This window comes from Ursus maritimus, unplaced genomic scaffold (genome assembly GCF_017311325.1).
Source record: "Ursus maritimus isolate PB19 unplaced genomic scaffold, ASM1731132v1 scaffold_32, whole genome shotgun sequence".
NCBI classification, from domain to species: Eukaryota; Metazoa; Chordata; class Mammalia; order Carnivora; family Ursidae; genus Ursus; species Ursus maritimus.
Genome location: NW_024425786.1, coordinates 27,379,462 through 27,398,613, shown reverse-complemented (window position 1 = coordinate 27,398,613; position 19,152 = coordinate 27,379,462). Strand labels below are relative to the sequence as shown.

The 19,152-nt window shown below is 57.0% G+C and overlaps 1 protein-coding gene across 4 annotated transcripts in view; it reads right to left on the bottom strand.

Annotated features, from left to right (window-relative positions):
• MAP7D1 (MAP7 domain containing 1) overlaps nt 1-17,656 on the bottom strand; it is a 21,438-nt gene extending 3,782 nt beyond the window's left edge. Inside the window, exons 1-8 of one of the 4 annotated variants that reach the window (XM_040619260.1) lie at nt 17,342-17,656; nt 5,087-5,437; nt 4,832-4,900; nt 4,080-4,243; nt 3,188-3,302; nt 1,629-1,739; nt 353-475; nt 90-256 (exon numbers count right to left, since the gene is read on the bottom strand). In XM_040619260.1, coding sequence (XP_040475194.1) covers nt 90-256; nt 353-475; nt 1,629-1,739; nt 3,188-3,302; nt 4,080-4,243; nt 4,832-4,900; nt 5,087-5,437; nt 17,342-17,387 — 1,146 coding nt within the window. In that variant the 5' untranslated portion in view covers nt 17,388-17,656. Of the gene's footprint in view, nt 1-89; nt 476-1,628; nt 1,740-3,187; nt 3,303-4,079; nt 4,244-4,831; nt 4,901-5,086; nt 5,438-17,341 lie in introns of all 4 variants that reach the window. The other 3 variants (XM_040619259.1, XM_040619261.1, XM_040619262.1) reach the window with 3 other exon arrangements.
• Nucleotides 17,657-19,152: the final 1,496 nt, after the last annotated feature.

The following is a 19,152-nucleotide window of genomic DNA, read 5'->3' as shown; positions in this document are numbered from 1 at the left end:
GGGGGGGGGGGAGGAGACGGGGGAGCAGGGGTTAACGGCGCCGTGCCCCCTGGGCCCCGGCTCCCTGCCCCACCTGCGCGGCCACTCACCGGCGAGGCCTCTGGCCGGCGGCGGACCTGGGCGGGGCTGCCCCCAGCGCTGGGCTTGCGGCGCTCCCCGCGCTCCCCAGCGGGGGCGCAGCGGTGCACGCTTCGGGGGGCGCTGCTCGGCGGCGTCAGGGGGCTGGCGGAGGCCGAGCGCGGGCACACGGGCACGGCTGCAGAGGGATGAGTGCGGTCGGGGTGCGGCCCACGAGCGAGGCTGGCCCCTGTCCCGCCCCTCGTGGGGGCTCTCCCAGGGCCGCTGCCCCTACCCTGGTCCCGGCCGTTGCGGGGCAGTGTGACCGCACTGCGACTCCGTGCCAGGAAGGAGAGGGTGGGAGTCATCAGACGATCTACGATGCTGCTCTCCCATGCGCTCAGCTGCAGGCTGCGATCTAGAAGGAGAAGGCCGGAAGCGGGTTACCGCAGGGGGCCGCAGCCGGCACACAGAAGCACAGGAGGACTGTTAGGTACCATCCATGCCAAGCCCAGGGAGGCTTCTCCCAGGACCCTTACCCCAGTCAGGTGGGGCCACAATTGTCTGCCCTGGGGCCTGACCTCCACTGCAGACCCAGGCAAGGAGACGCCTCCCAGGGCAATGTCCCGCACCGCTGGAGGGCCCCCTCTACCGCTTTCCCTAGGTGAAAGACCCTGTCTACTCCCACCCCACTGCAGAGCCCTTCTCCTCCTGCTACCAGAGGGCTGGCCTGGGGAGGCATGACCCCATGGATCGGGGACAGTGAGGGTCCTTGTGCTCTTGACTGAGAGGTGTCCCATGCCAGACGGAGGCTGCTAGGGGCCCTGGCTGGCCTGGGCCACCCTGCTCTGTCCCCTCAGCTGCTGGGTTATTTTTAAGCCTCAGTCAGGTGGAGTTGGTACAGCAGCTGATTTGGTTGCTAGGCAACAGAACAACCAAATAAAAGCCAGAGAAACTTATAAATAACTCCTACCATGGCCCCTTCACATGTGAGCACCAGGGCATGGTGGGAACACAGGGGCCATGCCACATCGGTTGGCCACAACTCTGGAGCCAACTAAGGCCACAGCTAGGGCTCCAAAGGCAGGGAGGGTGTGGGGTTGTTTGGGCCCCCTAGGATGGAGTCGGAATAAGGGGCCCCCTCTGCACACACAGCACCCAAGCTAGTCTGGTTCTCAGGGGCAAGGCCACCTGCCTAAGGCTGGCCGGGGCCAGCTGGCTGTGGTTGGAGATGAGGCTGCCTGCCCATTCCCACTCTCCACTCTCCACCCCTACCCCCACCCCCACCTCCACCTGCTGTTGAGGCCCCAGCCAGGCTTTCTGTCTGCTGGGACATTGCCCTTTGTCTCTGTTCTTCTCCCCTACGGGGCACACCTCTGTCCTCAGGGTCCAGACCCATATGCCACCACCAGCTCCCCTGAGGGGCACAGAGCACTGGGTGGGGTAGAGTGGGGATGGAGACCTGGCGTATGTGAGGGGTCCTGGGACCTGGGGTTCTTGCTGAGCTCTGGAGGAGGCTTGGTGGGGGCTACAAGGGGCTCTGGAGGGAGGAGGGCTGGGCCTTCTCTTACTTCTACTGGGGGAGTTCCAGAGCGTGGCAGAGGACTTTGAGAGCCGCTTGTTGATTATAGAGTCCACGTGTTTAGGCAGGTTTACTGCCGACACGGAGCACCTGCTCCCACCTGGAGGGGAAAAGACACGGCATTAGGGCCGGGCCGGACAGGAGCCAGGGGGGGCACTGAGGCCTTCCATGCAGGATGCTCCGCTGGCAGGGTGGGAGAGGGAGGAGTGGGCAGGCTAGGAAGGGGAGGAGGAGGCAGACTTGGCTCTGGGAGGAGGAGGAGGGGGATAGGGGACCAGAGACAACCTGGATTGGGGGAGCTGATGGAGAAGGAACATAGGAAGGGGATGGAACAGAACTAGAGAAACTACAGCCTTCCTGGCCAGGAAGCCATTCCCTGGGGCTGGGCGCTGCAACCCCTCCCCCACAGCCACCCAGCGTCGGCACTTGCTGGCACTGCCCCGCCAAGGCGCTATGGCTACAACACCCACGTCCTGGGACAAATGCAGAGACATTCCTAAACAGAAGAACCCACGGTCACGGTCACACAAATCCACACATCCATAGGGGCACACAGACGTAGACATGCAGGCACGGGCATAGAGGGTAAAAGGTACACTTCCACATGCACGCGTGTGTGCAGACATGCACCGACACAGAAACACAAACACTAACGGATCATGTGCCGGACCCAGATGCACACAGGCACAGACACATCGAAGCCACTTAATCAGGATATTTGTAGCAGCTGACGTTTGCTGGATGCTTACCACGTCCCGGGCACTGTGCTGGGCACCACACACAAGTTACCTCACTTGATCCTCCCAAACATCTACCTACAACCTCGGAGGCAAGTAGTACGGTTATCCCCATTTTACAGATGAAGAGACTGACATCGAGAGGTTAGAGGTCACGCCGCAAGTGCCAGAGCTGGGGTCCTAACCCAATTCTGTCTGACTTGGGAGCCCTCACCGAGGCGCACAAAGCCATAATAGACACACCAAGGCACACAAACGCATATTAAGACACACAGCACACAGATCCATGAGCACATACACCAAAAGGAACACAGCTGGAAATACTGAACATCGCCATTACGTAAAGATATCCAAACACAATGGTACATACATGCCAGCCAAGAATCAGACCCAACTCCTGATGGCCCTACGTGAAGAAAACTCAGAGGCACAAATCTACCTCCCAAGACAGGTTCACAAGGGGGCGATAGTTTTCCTAAATACCCAGTGTCTGCAGGGCATTAAACTGTTCTTTTCTGTATCATCGACTAACAGTAGTAACGGGAACAGAGAAGGCGAATCTAAAACGACAGAGGTTTGAAGAGCCAACCAAATGAAGAGAATTCACCTCTGACTTGATAGCCTCAGTCCTTGGGAAGGGACAGTTTGGTTTACAAGACCATTCCAGAAGACACAAGTCACACAAAGCAAGGCATACCTGCTGCAGGGAGCTGCCAGCTGCTGGCACCGAAGCTGCTCCCCGGCCCCACTCGTCGCGCCCCCCCACTCCCCGCCTCGCCCATCCGCCCCCCAGGCCCTCCAGCCTACTCACTGGTCTTACGTCCTGGGGAGCTGTGGTGCAGGGCTCCCGCCCAGGACCAGCGCTGCTGCCGGATTTCGGCCCACGTCTTCTTCACTGACCGCTGGATGGCTGCTTCATAGCGCTCCTGGTGGGGTGAGGGGACAGCGGAGAGGCCCGGGCTCAGAATCATTCCTCATACCTGGGAGAAAGGCCCTTCTCTCTCCTGTGACAATGCTTCCCCCACCCAAGAAGTTTTCCCTGACTCATTGCAGGTAACCAAGGTTACTGAATCCTTGCTATGATTAAAGACAATTTGTAACAAATCCTTTCCAACTTGTTCTTGGGGAGCTTTTCACTGTTCTTGAGTCATTTCCTGGATGTATGAGCTGTTTCTCTGAGGATGGGGTGGGACTTTCCCTGCCTGGGGCTCCCAGGCGGGGCTATGTCCCCCTGGCCCTGAGGATCCTGACCTTGGGGCTATGTTTTCCTTTTAGCCTAAACCCCCACACCCCCAACCCTGCAGGGGCCCGGCCACTTTTTCCTTCCTTTCCTGACCGGTGCTCAAGCCAGAGCTCTCCTCGTGTCCTGGAGCTCAGCACACTCACAGAGACACATCTCCGCGTACATGCAAACACGCACGCCTGGGACACACACACGAATACTCGCGCTGACAGCACATGGTTACAGATGCCCCCCCCCAGCATGCACAGAACCAGACGTGTCTGCAGCCCACGGATGCCCAGATGGTGCACACTCAGGGACACCGGTGTAGATGTGAACACAGATACTGCCGCGTAGGCACAGACGACACAGGGGCGTGGACACAGATGTGTGTACACACTGAGCCAGCGTCCACACGTGTGCGTGCGTGCACGTGTCCGCACACCCGTGCACCCCTAGCCAGAGATGAGCACGCACGTACCTTGTTCTTCTCCAGCTTCTGCCGCTGCCGCTCCTCCAGGGCTGCTCGGCGCTGCTCGGCTTTAAGCCTCTGCTCCTCCAGCCGCCGCCGGCGCTCCTGGAGCTGCTTCTCCCGTAGCGCCTTGGCCTTCTCCTCCTTCTCCAGCCACACTGCTTTCTTGGCCGCTGTGGGGAAGGGGCCCCAGGGGGTGTGAGGGGTCTCCTCCAAGGAAGTGGCCTTCCCTGCTACCCTGGCCCCAGGTGGGTCTTTCTTCTGCCTGCTTGGGGGCGGGGGAGGGGGGTGCCTCTGCTCCCAGCCTCCCTGCCTCACACTGAAGGGCTCCCGGAAGACAGGCTCAGGCCTCAGGAGGAGGACTTCCCTAATGGAAGGTCTCTTTCTCCCCCACTGGCCTCATGGTTTCTCAGTGCTAAAGGAGAAGTGAGTTCTTTAGGGCCAGATCCCTGTCTGACTTTGGAGCCTGCTGGACAGATTTTCACGTATCGCGGGATTAAGAGCACGGGATTGAGGGTGAGATGAGGCTCCTGGGTGTGAGTCTCAGGTACTCCACTGGCTGTGTGTGGCTTAGGAAAGCGATTTCATCCCTCTGAGCCTCTGTTTCCCCATCCTCAGAATGGGTGGAGAGAATTAAATGAGGTAATGTCTGTACTGCTCTCAGCGCAGTGCATGTAATCAAGCGTTCAGAAGTGCTAGTTCTGTCCATAAGAGATGGAAGGGGAGGGTGGTAGGGATGATGACGCCTCCCCAACACTCACCCAGGTACTTGGCCCGTTCTTCTCGCCGCTCCTTTGCCAGCTTGTGTCTCTCTCCTGCTTTCTTTACATCTTAGTCAAGGGAATGGAAACAGTCTTAGGTCAGAGGCTCCCCCCAAAAAGGGCCCTCCCCCAGGCCTCATCCCCGTCCCTTTTCCCATCTCCTCCTGGGCCCAGGAGATTCCCTCCAATGGCATCATCCAGGGCTGGAGGCCTGAGCCAAGGAGTTTGGCCCAGGACTAGGGACATCATATCTACCTTGCTTGGTGGGATGGCTGTCGGAAGCTTGCACCGTTGTCGGGGATGGCTGGCTGCTCCTTCGAGGAGGCCTGGCATCCCGTGGGCCGGTGGCTGGTGGGGTGGGTCCCCTGATCTTCACTTCTGAGAAAGGGGACTCTTCCTGCTGGGGAGCTGATCTAGGCGCAACTGGCGCTGGGGGGCTCTCTGGTTCCAGTGGGAGCTGCTTAGAACTAGCGGCATTCTTCATGGCAGGAGGGGTGTCTGGGGGAGTGTCAGGGACCAGGGCTGACATCGGTGGTGGTGGCGGTGGTGGGGAGGGGTCACCTTCTGGAGAAGGTCTTGGCTCTGGGGGGGTCCTGGCTGCCATAGCTGGAAGACCAACACGAGAGAGAAGAGAGAGTCAGAGAGTACATCCATGCCATAAGCGCCACACAGAACTCTCTCCCGCCTCCAACGGACATTCACTCACACAACATGCTTACTGAGTCCCTTCTGTGTGCCAGGCCCTGTTCCAGACACTAATGATACCATGGTGAGAAAACAGCGATGCTCCCTGCCTCTGTGGAGCCTACCTTCCAGCAGGTAGACAGACAAAGAGCGAGGCAGTCACAGCATAGAATAAGGACTATGTCTGAGGGTAACACAGCAGAGCTGGTTAAGCTACATTTGGGGGGCTTCCTGAAGAAGGAACAACCAAGCTGAGAGCCAGAGGACGAGCTGGCGTTGACAAAGCAAGGAGGTGAGGGTTCTGGCAAAAAGAAGAGCATCTGCAGAGGAGCAGAAGGGAGCAGCGTGTATTGGAAAAATGGAGAAAAAGTCGGTAGCACTGATTGGTGCCCGAGTGGTAATGACCGGTCTCCATGTTGGCCTCCCCCACTTTCTGTTTTACTTCGGGGTCATGGGGCCCACCCCAAGGCCTGGTACACACAGGGTGCCAGTGCTGGGCACATGGGACTGGCCAAGAGGACATGAGCTTGGGACGCCGTGTTGTTCACTCCCCCATGGGGCGGGCAGCGAGATACCCTCGCTTTGTCATCTTTTCTCCTTTCCCAAACACCCACAGATTTCTTCTTTTAAGACAATAATATTTCAAGACCCCTGTAAAAGACAGCAAAGTGCCAAGTACGGAAGCCACGTGATTTGGTGCGGGCACATATATGCGCACGGGTGAGCACGTGAGTATTCTGGAGAGTTGAAAGACAGGCCAGTTCTGATGTCAGCACCCCAAGGGGGGAATGGAGGGCATGCTTCCCCAGCAGGTAACCTTGGTGAAGCCACTCCACCTTTTTTAAGTCTCAGTTTTCATATCTGTAAAATGGGGATAATGAGCCCACGCTAGCAGGGATGCCAGGGAGGTGCCTGGCAGAATTCATGTGCCAGCAAACCCCACTTCCCGCCCTTTCTAGGTGGGTCCTAGAAAGCTCTGCACGTCGAGCCCCGCTGCCCTGTGCTGCTACTGAGCGCTGAAGGGAACAATGGGGACCCAGCCCCCGAACCCGGGCTCGGGGAGCAGGGCCAGGGCCCGTGAGAAGCTGAATCTAAGGAAGCATTTTTCACTTTTGCCAGACGCTCCACCAGACGGAGTCCTTTCCTCTGGGAAATCTGGCCTTCTCGGGAGGTGGCAACCCCGCCCCCGTCCCTGTGGGTGACAACGTGTGTGTAGGGAGAGGACACTCCCAAGGAGTCACGTTTGGGACTCTGTGCGCCTTTTTCAGGGAGACAGGTGTCCTGCCTCTGAATGCGGGCTCTGAAGGCAAACTATTTGCATGTGAATTCTGGCTTCCCCCTTAACTGTGTGACCTTGGGCTAGTTACAGACCCTCTCTGTGCCACAGCTCCTGCTGTGGGATAAGGATAGTACCTATCTCACAAGAGTGTTATTTTAGTGATAACAATAACCCTTAACAGTTATCTATTTCTCAATTTCTCAGCTTCCTATATTCAAAGCATTTTACACATATTTGTTTTAGCCCTCACTGACAGTACTTATGAAGGAGACACTATAAATATCTTTTTTACAGATGGGAAAAGTAAAGCAATTTGAGGTCACTCAGCTGTAAGTGAAGGAACCTGGACTTGAACCCAGCGTGTGTCACCAGAGCTCGTGCTCTTACTAGTTACAGCCTCCTGCCTCTGTTTAAGGCAGTATGAAGTAATACGTGTTATGCAAGAAAATCTGAGCCTCAGTTTTTCCCTCATTCCCTCCCTTGCAGCTTCCTGGGCTCCAGGCAAGAGCCCGAGCTGAGGCCCTGTCTTCCTAAGGGCCCACGCAAGCCGGCCAGCCCCTAGGTTCCATGACAGCCCACCTGCTCTCCCCACAGCAGCTGCAGAAGGCCGCCTGGCCCCTATTAGTCTACCTCCCAGACACCTGCGAACTCTATGCCAACTCCAGTGGGCAACATACCTAGCAGCAATCATTTATGAGTGTTTACCATATACCGGGAACTGAGCTAGGCCTTTGTACCCCTATCCTGCACCCTCCTATGAGCCCTGAGAGGCAGGGATTCCTACCCCCATTACACGGATGAGACGGTCAAAGCTTACCCCACGAAGTGATCTGCCCAGGGTCACAGACCTAGCATGTGCCAGAGGCAGGATTTGAACCCGGGACTGTCTGGGGCCAGAAAGCTTAGGTGTGTGCATACTAAGCTTGAAAGCTGAGGGTGAGGCCTGTTTACTGTCATTCTCCTGGCACCTGTGCGTGCTGCAGGTGTTGCAAGGAAAACCGGTAGGAGGATGTTTGTCTACACCTAGGTAAATCGCGCCCACCAGGCAATGCAGGGAATCTCCCAGTAGGTCCCGGCTAGCTGTGTGCTTTGGGAGGAGGGGGAGGGATGAGCCCTGGAAGGACCTGCCCTCCAGTGTCAGATGCAGTGGCGTAGAAAGAAAGGTCCGAGGCTTCAGAGTCAGACGGGCCTGGGTGGGAGACCCCAGGTCTGCGGCGGGACCTTGGGCAAGCCCTGAGCCTGTGCAAGCTGCAGTTTCCTCCCTGCGTTGTTGGCACCGATGGTGACTGGGTACATCATCTCTGGCACCTTGCAGGGGCTCAGTAAGCGGCGCCTGCCCAGAGGAACCTGTCCACTTCTCCCGATCTCTGCTACAAGGGCCCATGTGGGTCAGGCCTTCACCCCCACTGCTCCATGACACTGCCCTTCTCAAGGTCGCCCGTGAACATTGCTACAGCAGCAGCAGCCGTTTCTCGGTCCTCGTCTTGCTAACTTAGGGGCTGCGTTGGACACGGTTGATCCCTCGATGCTCCTTGAACACTTTTGCACTTGGCTGTAAAGACAACACACCTTCCTTGTGTTCCTTCTACCTTGCTGGCTGTGACTTCTCAGTCTTCTTTGCTGAGCCCTCTTTAATTGCCTAACCTCTGAGCACCAGGTGCCCCAGGCTCCATGGAGGACCTCATCACTTTTCCGTCTGCACGCACTCCCTTGGTGACCTCATCCAGACTCATGGCTTTAAATACCATTGCTCTGCTGAGGACAGCCAAGTTTGCATCTCCAGCCCAGACCTCTCCCTTGAGTTCCAGTTTCGCTCATGCAACTCCCTATTTGACACCTCTGCGTGTCTTACAGACGCCCCAAATTTAACACATCCCAAACTGCGCTCCAGAGCTTCCTCCCAGAACCTTGCTTCTCCCCGGGTTTTTCCCCATCTCAGTCAGTGGCAACCCCGTTCTCCCAGTTTCTCAGGCCAAAAATCTTAAAGTCGTTTGGAATCTTTTCTTATCTCACACCCCACATCTAATCTCTCAGTCAATCTTTGTGGCTCCATGTGCAAAGTATATTCTGAATCCAGTCACTTCTCACCATCTCCATTTCTGTCATCTTGGTTCAGCCACTCTCATCCCTTACAAAGGCTCCCCGCGGGGGCGCCTGGCTGGCTTAGCTGGTGGCTGGGGGAGCGTGCTCTTGATCTCAGGGCTGTGAGTTCAAGCCCCGCGTTGGGTGGAGAGGTTACTTAAAAAATGAAATCTTAAAAAAAAAAAAAAAAAGACTCCCCGCTGCCATTTTCTGTTCCCCTTTCATCTTTTCTCAACACAGCAGCAGAGTGGTTCTGTTTAAAAATAAGTTAGATCAAGTCACTCTCCTGACAAAATCCTCTGAAGAACTCCCATCTCTTGGGGAGGAAAAACCAAAGGCCTTACAATGGTCTCTGAGGACCTTCAGGATCCCCCCCTCTTCAGCCCATTACCTCTTGGGCCTCATCTCCTCCTTCTCTTCCCACCCCCCCCAAGTCTCTTCTAGCCGCTGTTCCAGGCATGCCCCTGCCATAGTGCTGTGTACTCCCTGCTCCCTCTGCTGAGAATTCTCTGCGCCCAGATTGGGGTGCTCCCTCACATCCTTCAGGCTCTTACTCCAATGTCACTAACACCCTCCCTGACTCTATTTAAAATTACAAACTGCAGTGGAAGTCTCCTTCCCCTTTCCAACTGTATGTATTCTTTCTAATTCTGTTTTTCCTCCCTAAGTATTCATAACACGTTGACATTGTCTCCCACCGCTAGAAGATAATCTCCACCAGGGCACACATGTGTCTGTTTTGTTAGCTGTTCTATCTCTAAGGCCAACAGGGCCTGCACATAGGTGCTCCACAACTATCTGTCAAATGAATACATCAATGAACTCCACCTTGGCTGATATCATCAGCATCTCTCCTACCTGGATGACTACAAAGTCTCTCCACTGCTCTCCCCACACCCATTCTCACTCTGCTCTCCATGGAGCAGCCAGAGTTAAATGTTTGCAAATGCAGATCTGACCATGGTACTCTTCTGACACTTGAAACCTCTCAGTGGCTTCTCATTGCTTAAAAGATAAAACCAAAATTCTTGAACCCAAACTGTAAGTCTGACTTAGTCCGAAGTCCCCGTCCCCATCTCTTGCACTTCTTGGATCTCTTCTCCGTGCTCCCCACTTGCTTTCTACACTCTAGCCACACTGATCTTTGAATTCTGATAACATACGCCCTCTTGCCACAGTGCCTTTGCACATGCTCTTTCTGCTCTTTTCTTAGTTAACCCCCATTTAGGCTTCAGATCTTCCCTCGGACATCATATCCTTAGGGAAGCCTTCCCTGTCCTCTCCAATCAGGATAAATTCCTTCATTCTATACAGTCATAGCTTTGTGGGCCTCTTGTTTGGGGCACTGTGACTGTTACAATTTTCAACTTCCTTGTGTGCTTCTCTTGTTATTGTCAGCCTCCCCTTAGACCGAGAGGAAGCCCCACAAGAGCTGGGCTATGTCTGCTTCGCTCACATCACCAGCAGCTACCGGAGTGCCAAGTACACAGAAACAGTCACGAGATGCTGTTGAGTGAGAATAAAGTGCTGTACCAGGGAGCCACCCCAGCCTAAAGCCGTGCCCAGAGAAGGAGACTTTTACTCTAATAAAGAGTAAATCCATGTGGTAACTCGTTGCAAAGGGATAGACACTTGAAGGGAGGCAAAACAACTCCATCTCCATCGAATTTGGGTAGCTTCCTGGACTAAGGCACTCCGGTAGAAGTTAAAAATAATAATAAAAAATAATAAATGTTTGACTCCAGCAGCTCAATAAGAAAGACTTCTCGAGAAGCGAGCGGGACATTTGGAACTCTTCTTTTGACCTGGCGGACTATTGACCCTAAATACAAATATTTTCCTCAGAAGCATGCCAACACTGATGAAATGCCATCAGGACAGTGTTACCCAGGACAAATTAAAGTCAGCCAAATTAATTACTTGGTTAGTTATCTATATGGCATGGTTAAACCAATTTCTGATTATTCCTATCTTCACTCATCCAATGTGATCCTTCAGCCACTGCGTTTTCTTTCTGGTCTGTGTCAAATTGTGAGGTATTAGCCACTGTTAGTTTTATTTTACGAAGCTGATGTCTACCAGAAGTATTTGTTAAGAACTGGATAAGAGACAGACAGTTTGTATTTATTTCTTGGCACAGAAAGCATTCCCTGGGCAAAGGTTATGAAAGCTGATCGTAGGGTCAGTAAGTCTTGTCTTCTCAAGAGCCCCACGAGGGACTGTACCTGGGGTCTGCAGAAAGATCTGGGCCAAGTCTCTCAGAGGGCCGGTCACACGTCTCAGCGTGCTTACTCCCCATCTCCACCCGCTGGGAGCTGGCAGTCCCTTCCTCTGGCCCCTCCCTCCTCCCAAACCAACAACGGCTGCTGGGCCAAATATTCCTCTCACAACACTGATAACTCAGTCTGGCTTTTCTGTTTGCCTGCTGCCCCTGTCTCTGCCAGCATGAGAGCTCATGGAGAGAAGAGACGGGGTCTTGCTCCTTTTTACAGCCCAGGGCTTATCTAGGACCTGCTGGCACTGAGCAGGCGTTCTGTGTCTGTTTACTGAACGCACGGATGGATAAGTGCGTGGACGGGTGGAGGGACTGTGGAAAGCCCCCTAGCCAGCACATGGTCAAACCCCGAGCTGCTCCAAAACCTAACCTCCCCAACCCTAGAGGTCCTGGTCATCTCAGAGCCCTGCGTGTGCCCCGCCAGCTCCTAAACCCAGGAAGGGAAACAAGGTAATTTATTGAAGGCCTACCGTATGCCGGGCACTTCTCCTCATCTCATTTCATTCTTATGACAGCCCTAAAAGGAACGTTCTATGGATGGCCCGTTTCACAGGTGAGAAAACTTACTCAGACAAGTTAAGTGAATTGCTCATGTCAGCATCAGAGGTGGGATTTGAACCCAAGGCTATCTGATGACAAAACCCTTATGTCACACTGTTTCTGGTAGGTGTCACATCACCCCTCCTCGAGGCTCCTGCCTGTTCCCTGAAGAAGGAAGTGATTCCGTGGTTCCCTCAGGGAGGTTTCCCCCAAGATGGTGAAGGGTGCAGGTGGGGCAGGCAGGCACTGAGCTCAGAGGGCAGGAATGTAGGAAAGGCAGGCTCCTGCCCAGGCGGGCCACCAGGAGGCAGGAAGTGAGGCACCTGGGCAGGGGCGGGGGGTGAGCGGCCGTCCTCCAGGGGGCAGAGCAGAGGAGCACCCAGGGGAGAGCCAGCGAAGGGGGGTGCACAGACAGCACCCCTGAGCAGGGCGCATGGGAAGCAGAGGCACGAGGCAGAGAGAGGAGACAGGACACAGAGAGGCACCTGTAGCCAGAGCCCTCTGGCTCTCACGGCAGCTCCTCGGGGGGCAGCATCGGACCAGACAAACGAAGACGGCGAGGCCAACAGAGGGGCAAAGACACACAGAGAGACAAAGAGTACACACCACAGAGAGAGAAAGACACCCAGACAACGTGGACAGAGCGTGAACAATGGCGAGAGACATGACACATTCTTTCCTCCCTTCTCTCTCTCTCTCTCCTACATACACAGGAATCAGACTTAGTGGGATTTGGAACCCTACACACACACACACACACACACACACACACACACACAGAGCCAGGCTCCCCCTCTGAGGCACAGATGAAGCCTCAGAGACCCACACAGCACTCAGACACGGGGTCCCCAGTATACGCATACAGCCTCATCCAGGCCGCATCCTCCCTGCCCCTTCTGGACCCTCCCTTACCTGGGCCCAGGGAAAGGCCAGTTAACAGCGCAGCAGCTAATGCTGTTGTCAGGCCTGGCTCAACACTTGAAACACATCAGTCCCTGTCGTCCTCACCACAACCCTATGAGGCAGACGTTATTACCCCATCTGACAAATGGGGAAATAGATTCAGAGAGCTTAAGACACGTGCTTAAGTCACAGAGCTGCTGAGTAGCAAAGTTGGGGTTTGGGCCCCGAAGCAGCGTGACAGTCTGTACCTTCACTCTGTTACCCAAAGGGGGCAGCCTCCTGGGTTTCCCTGCCTGGAGAGATCTGAGCTGGGAGGATGAGGATGGGGGCAGGGGCAGGCCCCGGAAGGACAAACTCTGAGAGATGCCTGATTGTGGGGCTGGGACAGAGGGAACCCTTAGGGGGCAGCATTACTTCCAGCCTGAATAGAGCTGAGCTGGCTCTGAGCTGGAGCGGACGAGGAGGGGGCAGCCTGCTCCAGCAGTCCTCACAACCTGGGCCACAGGACCTTAGCAGCAGGACACTGGGGCCAGGCCATGGGCCTCTGTGGGAGATAAACCCAGGATCGCAACTGAGACTGCAGCTCTGAAGGAGCTCTCTGGCCTGGTTGGCGGCCATTGTTCCCAGCCTCCAATCAGGAGCACCCACTTCCTGTTATTTTAGGCGGCAGGAAATGACCCCATCCCGCAGCCCAGGCCCCACCACGGGCCCTCCCTCAGCCCCAGCAGGGCTGCCCGCGCTAGGGCCTAGACGCTCAGGGCAGAGGCCTGGGGATGGCCTGCTGGCTGGACTGTCACCACTGCCTGGGTCCAGGGCCTCCTTCTGGTCTGACTTCCTCAGACTCCAACCTGACAAGATGCACAGGGGACCCAGGGCTCCGCTGGCTCCACCTCTGCCTGCCAGAGACTGGATCATGGGGTCCCTAAGACCAAGGTGCCTATAGCTCAGTCATGCCAGGGAAGCAGGTCAGACTCTATCACTGGCTGGCGCAGCCATGGTAATTCAGCCTAGAGGTTTGGTGCAGAGGCTTTAGAGTCAGATGAACCCGGGTTCAAATCCTGCCTCTGCCAGTTCCTAGCTGTGTGACTTTAGGCCAATGACTTCCCTCTCTGATCCTCATCTGTAAAATGAGGATAATATTAGGCCCTACTCAGGGATTGTTCTGAGAATCAAAGGAGACCGTGCACATGATATGCTAAGCGTTATGCCCGGCACAGAGAAGGCCCTTCACAAACAGGAGTGGGAGATAAGTTGGACTTATCCCTGGTGAGAGGCCACCTCTCCTCTTACCAATGGGGAGGAGCGCTGACGGCGGTAGCCACACCATGCTCTCTACCCCCTCCCATGTCACGCTCTCTGCTCCCCTCAAGGCAGAGCTGCGGCTAAGAGGCTGGGCCCTGGGGTGCCAGGCAGTGCTGGCTACCACAGCCAACAAAGCTGCATTATCCGGGCCTGGCTCCTGGGCTCCCTGACTTGTCCCAAGGCCCAGTGGGGACCCATGGACACGGCTCTCTGCTGCTTGTGGCCTAACCTCCGGCCTCGGTCAGACCTGAGACCTGTCCCGGCCACCCTCTAGGGCCACCACTCTGGTCAGGGCCCTGCTTTCGGCGGGCTCCCCGCCCCCGGGGGCCCTGCCCCACCCACAGCTGATGCCCATCCTGAGGGAAAGAGGGAGTGCACTGGCCCCATGCCCCTTCCTCCTCGTTTGCATATGCATGACTGCACCTTAGGGGCTCATTAGAGGCTCATTACTGGGCCCACCGGCCCAAGGGGGGATGAAGCTGTCCGAGGGAGGCACCGGCTAGGCTGGCCGCTGTATGTAGAGACAGAGCCCATTGTGCCAGTCTTGCCAACCCCTACTCATCCTTTTAGGTTCACCTGAAATGCCTCCTCCTCTGGGAAGCCTTCCACAAGCAGAGCTCTCTGACCACCGTATCACCAGTGTACCTGTAGGGTTTCCCTACACTGAACACATCTGCTTCCCTCATTGGGCCAGGAGCTCTCACAGGGTAGTGATTCTGTCTGATTCGCTTCTCTGCCACCTGCATAGCCAGCACTGAGCTGGCTCATGGCAGGCATCAGTATGGTGGCTGTCTGCACCCATCTCCCGGGGCTCTCCCCTTCTGCCACAGGCCCCCTTCAAGCACGGGCGGCCCCTCTGGTCCCCAGATCCACCCCGGTTCATATATGCCTAGAACTCCCCTCCCCCTGGCCCTCTGGCCCATAGTTACCTCCTGAAATTCTAATGAATCACACCTCCTCCTCGGGCCTCCAAAGGAATTAAAAAACAATAACAACAAAAAACAGAGCTTATTAACCACTAAGTATGCGCCCGGGCCTAGGCTAAGTGTTTCATGTGTTCATCTAATTTAATGAACCCCATATCTCCATGAGATAATTTCTAGCTTATTTTCATTTTATAGATGGGAGCATTTAAGACTCAGGTTAAACAACACACCTAAGGTCACACAGTAGTAGGTTATGTTTGATTCCAGAGTCTACATTCGTAAGCAAACTGGCTCCCAATCCCTGTGCTCACCTCCCCCATGTTCCGTACCTCCCTGCCGGCACCGGTTCCGAACAGCACAACCACAGTAATGGTAATAACACTGTATTGCGGGTGTCGGTGTGCCAGGTTCCTAGGTACAGCATCTCTAACCCTCACATTAACCCCACAAGGTCTGATAACACCACCTCCGTTTTCCAGGGGCATAAACTGTGGCTGGAGGAGGCAAGTCACTTGCCCCAGTCCATACCTGTCCCCTACTCCATGTTGCCTCCTGGAAATGCTCAGGGGGCAGAGGGGACTCAAGGATGGCAGGGATCATGCCATGTGCACACAGTGTCTCAGCCCCATGCCTCAGACTCCACAGGGTACATGCAGTGGGCACCACCTTTATTCCCTGGGAGCCCTTGGCTTATAGGGGGCCCCTGTCACCTTCACCTTCTGTGTAGGGAGTCGCCACCAGCCTGATCTAGGTTCTCATGTAACTCCATCTAGGCCCCTGTGTATAGAAGAGTCTTCCCAACCCAGGACCCCGTATGCAGACCCCCTCAGGCCCCTCGGTACAGCAAAGCAAGTCCCCCAGGCCCTCCGCTTCAGGCAGGCATCCCACCCAAGTGCCTTAATTATGAACCAGACACTCACTCAGGCCCTCATCTGTGGCCCAGTCATCAGGCCCATTCAGGCCCAGATGCACGCACCAGTGTCTGTGCCCCTCAGATGCAGAGGGCCAATAAGCAGATGAAATGGACCCCATCTAGAACTCTCTGGTTGTCCCCTCTCAGGCTCAGCAGAGCCAAGACTGAGCCAAGTGCCACTGTTCCAGCACAGCCTACAAACCACCCCAACCACAACAGTCTGATAGCTCCCCCCCCCCCACCAATCACCACCTGCGTCCTTCAGCTCCCACACCCACACCGGCCCCTGGAAACACCCACGCTGGCATGGGGAGGAGCCCACCCACAGTCAAGCTGCTCCACCTTGTCTTGGGCTCTCTGCGCCCACAGACACTGTTTCATGCTGAGCCCACGCCCCAGGGGTCAGGGAGGTGGCAGGGATTAGGCTCTAGGACTCTATGGAGGTGTGAGGTTGGGGCCGCCTCCCCCCTGAGTCAGTGGGAACAGAACTTGGGTCCTCAGTAATCATGCTCTTCCCTCCCCTTCCAGGAAGAAAGAGAAAGAGAAATCCCTCCCTCCAACACCAGGCCCAACCAGAAACCTGTCCCCACCCCCTCATCAGCTGCTCCCAGATCCGAATGGGATTTGCAGAAGTCCTGGGCACTGGTGGTTGGTGGGGTGAGGGGAGGGGAGGGTAGCTTTGATGGTCTTCTGGGGCCTGGAGTGTGTGTAGGGGGGCGGGGGTAGGCATCCCAAGCTTCAGGCTGAGGAATGATGTGGCAGGTCCCGGGAGTGCGGCCTTGAGCCTTCACCTCATTCTCGAGAGAGACTCTCGGGCCTAGAGAGCCTAGGAAGGAGGGGGGCAGGATACGCAGCTTTACTTCTGTCCCCTTCCTCCCTAAATCCGGCTGGGTGGGCTCCGGAGTAGGCCAGGCTGCAGAGGAGGCGGCCCACTCCCCAGCTCCCGCCCTCGCCCCAAACAATGCCGCCTCCCCCTCCCCCTCGTCTTTATCCGTCGGGTTACTTGGCAGCCGCCGCTAGAGACCTCCCCCTGCCCTCCCCTCCACTCCGGGCCGGCCCGCAGCAGCAACAGGCCCTTTGCGCGGCAGCTGGAGAGATGGGGTGGGGGCGAGGTCTGGGCCAGGGCCTGGGCGTGAGGGGCGCCAAGGGCCTAGGCTTCGGTATGCAGGACGGCAGGCCTGAGAATCTGGACCCCCAACACATACATTCAGGCTGGGGTCACCCTTGCCCACCCGGGATGAAGAGGGGGACAGACGTCCCAGTTCAATTGAAGAGGGTCATCAGGGCCTGGGGTGGATCGGAAAATAGGTGCAGGCGGGAGGTGGCACTGGGCCGGAGCATAAGGGTCACCCCAACAACTCCGGAGCGGGGTCCTCGAGGATCCTGTCGCCCAGGGCGTCCTAGCGCCCGGAGTGGGGGAGGGGACAGCTGTCAGAGGATGCGTCGGTGGCCCCGAGCCGCCGCCGCAGCCTTTATTTTTAAACTTCCAAGTGGTCAGAGGGCGCGGCGGGGGAGGGGTCCCCGCCCAGCGGGTTGGCCTCCTCCTCGGCCTTCCCGAGGCCCCGCGACCTCCCCCCATCTCGCCTCTGCGTGGCTCCCGGCATACCTGGGGGGGCGCCGGCACCCGGCTCTGCATGTGGGCCACTCTCCATGGCTGCGGCGTCACTGGGGGTCTTGGGGGTCTCAGCGGCGACGGCGGCGGCGGCCAGCGGCCAGGACAGGGGTCCCGCGGCGCATCACGCCCGGCCCTGCCCGGCGGGCAAGACTCGGAGACGGGGGCACTCCGGAGAAGGTCGGGGCTGCCTCTGCTGGTGGCCTGCGAGGCTCGGAGTCGCCGGCCGCCCGGTGTCTGTCGGCTCCGGCCGCGATCCCGCTCCCTGCCCGGCGCCGGCCCAGTCCCGGCCGCGGCCCAACCCTATTGTACCGCCGGGGCTGGGCCTGGCCTCCCCGCTGGCGCGTACCAAGTGCGACGCGGGGAGGGCCTTTCCCCCCAGCGTCCGGGACCCGAGCCGCTGCGCGCCCGCCTTGCTCGCCCCGCCCCGCCTCCGCCCTCGAGCGCGGGCCCTCGGGCTCGGGACGCCTCTCCTGCGGCCGCGGCCGAGGGGACGCCTCGGCTACCCGAGGACGCCCGTCCCGCTGCCTCCCCCTGCGGCCGCGCGTTGGTACGCGCCACAGCGCGAGAAGACTATGTAGGGAGCGCTCTGGTGACTCACCCGCCGCTTGAACTGGGGGGAGTGGAAGGGAGCGGGGCTGGGAGCCCCCAGTCCCACCCTGGAACTTGGGGGCTCCGGCTCTGGGGCCTTGGCGGTAGCTTCAAATCCACATTCTCTCCCAATCGCACCTCAAACCAAATCCGCCTGGGAGATGCCTAGACACCTGAAGGAGGGTCCCAAGGAGACCCCTGAAAGGCCTCTGCTTTCTCTCCCCTGGTGATGCTGGGATGGAGAGAGGCCAGGAGCCTTGCTGCTGCCCTTCCTCCAGCATCCTATGGTTGCTGCATCTTCCCTGCTCCTCCGGGGTAATTACAGGCCTGCGCCAATGCTTTACCCAGGTCTCTAATCTGCTGGGTCCCTCCCAGCTCCAAACTGGGTGGTCCTGGCCCTGAACCTCCCCCACCCCCATCGGGTGACCTCTCCAATTTCCCTGGAAGGATTTTCTCCCCTGTGGCCAGTCAAAGAGGGAGAGAGCCCCTTCCGACTCCCCTCCCCGTAGTCCTGCTTCCCAGCTCTCGGAGGTGGAACCCCCAGTCCCCTTGTTAGTGCCAGTGGAGGTGGGGCCTCAAGCCAAGTCTGGCCGGCCTGGGCGGGGGGAGGAGGGGAGCTTGCTGGGAAGGTGGATCGATGAGGGTGCTGCAGGGATTGACAGTGGGGAGGAAAGAGGAGGCACAGCTGGGCCCTGCCACCCCCTCCCTGCCCTTTGTCCTGACCTCTAGAAGGTCAGTTCTCTGGTTCTCCATTGTCCAGAGATTAGGCCCAGTGAGATGCTAGCCTCCTGCCCCTCTTTCCCGCTAGTGTCCTCTTTGAACAGCTCCAGAAATCAGCCATTTCAAGGGAGAGGGTGGGGAACAAAAGGGTCTGGGTCGCAGGCAACCTGGGAGCAGCGTGTCTAGGAGTGAGTAAGTAACTGGAGAGCCTGAACTCTCTTGGAAGGGCCCCCGGGAGGGAACAGTGCCGACTCTGGCCCCAAATCATTAGAAAATGATGATGATGGAAAGCCTGCAAATGGAGCTGCTGACCTTAAGCTAGTATCTTAACTTTTCTGAAACCCAGTTTGCTCACTTATAAAATCAGGGAAATGATGGTATCATGAGTTTGTCACGGGGTCATTAAAGGTTAAATAAGGCAATGCAGATGAAGTGCTTAGCACAGAGCCTGGCATATAAGTAAGACATACGTAATAAATATGGTGATGATGATG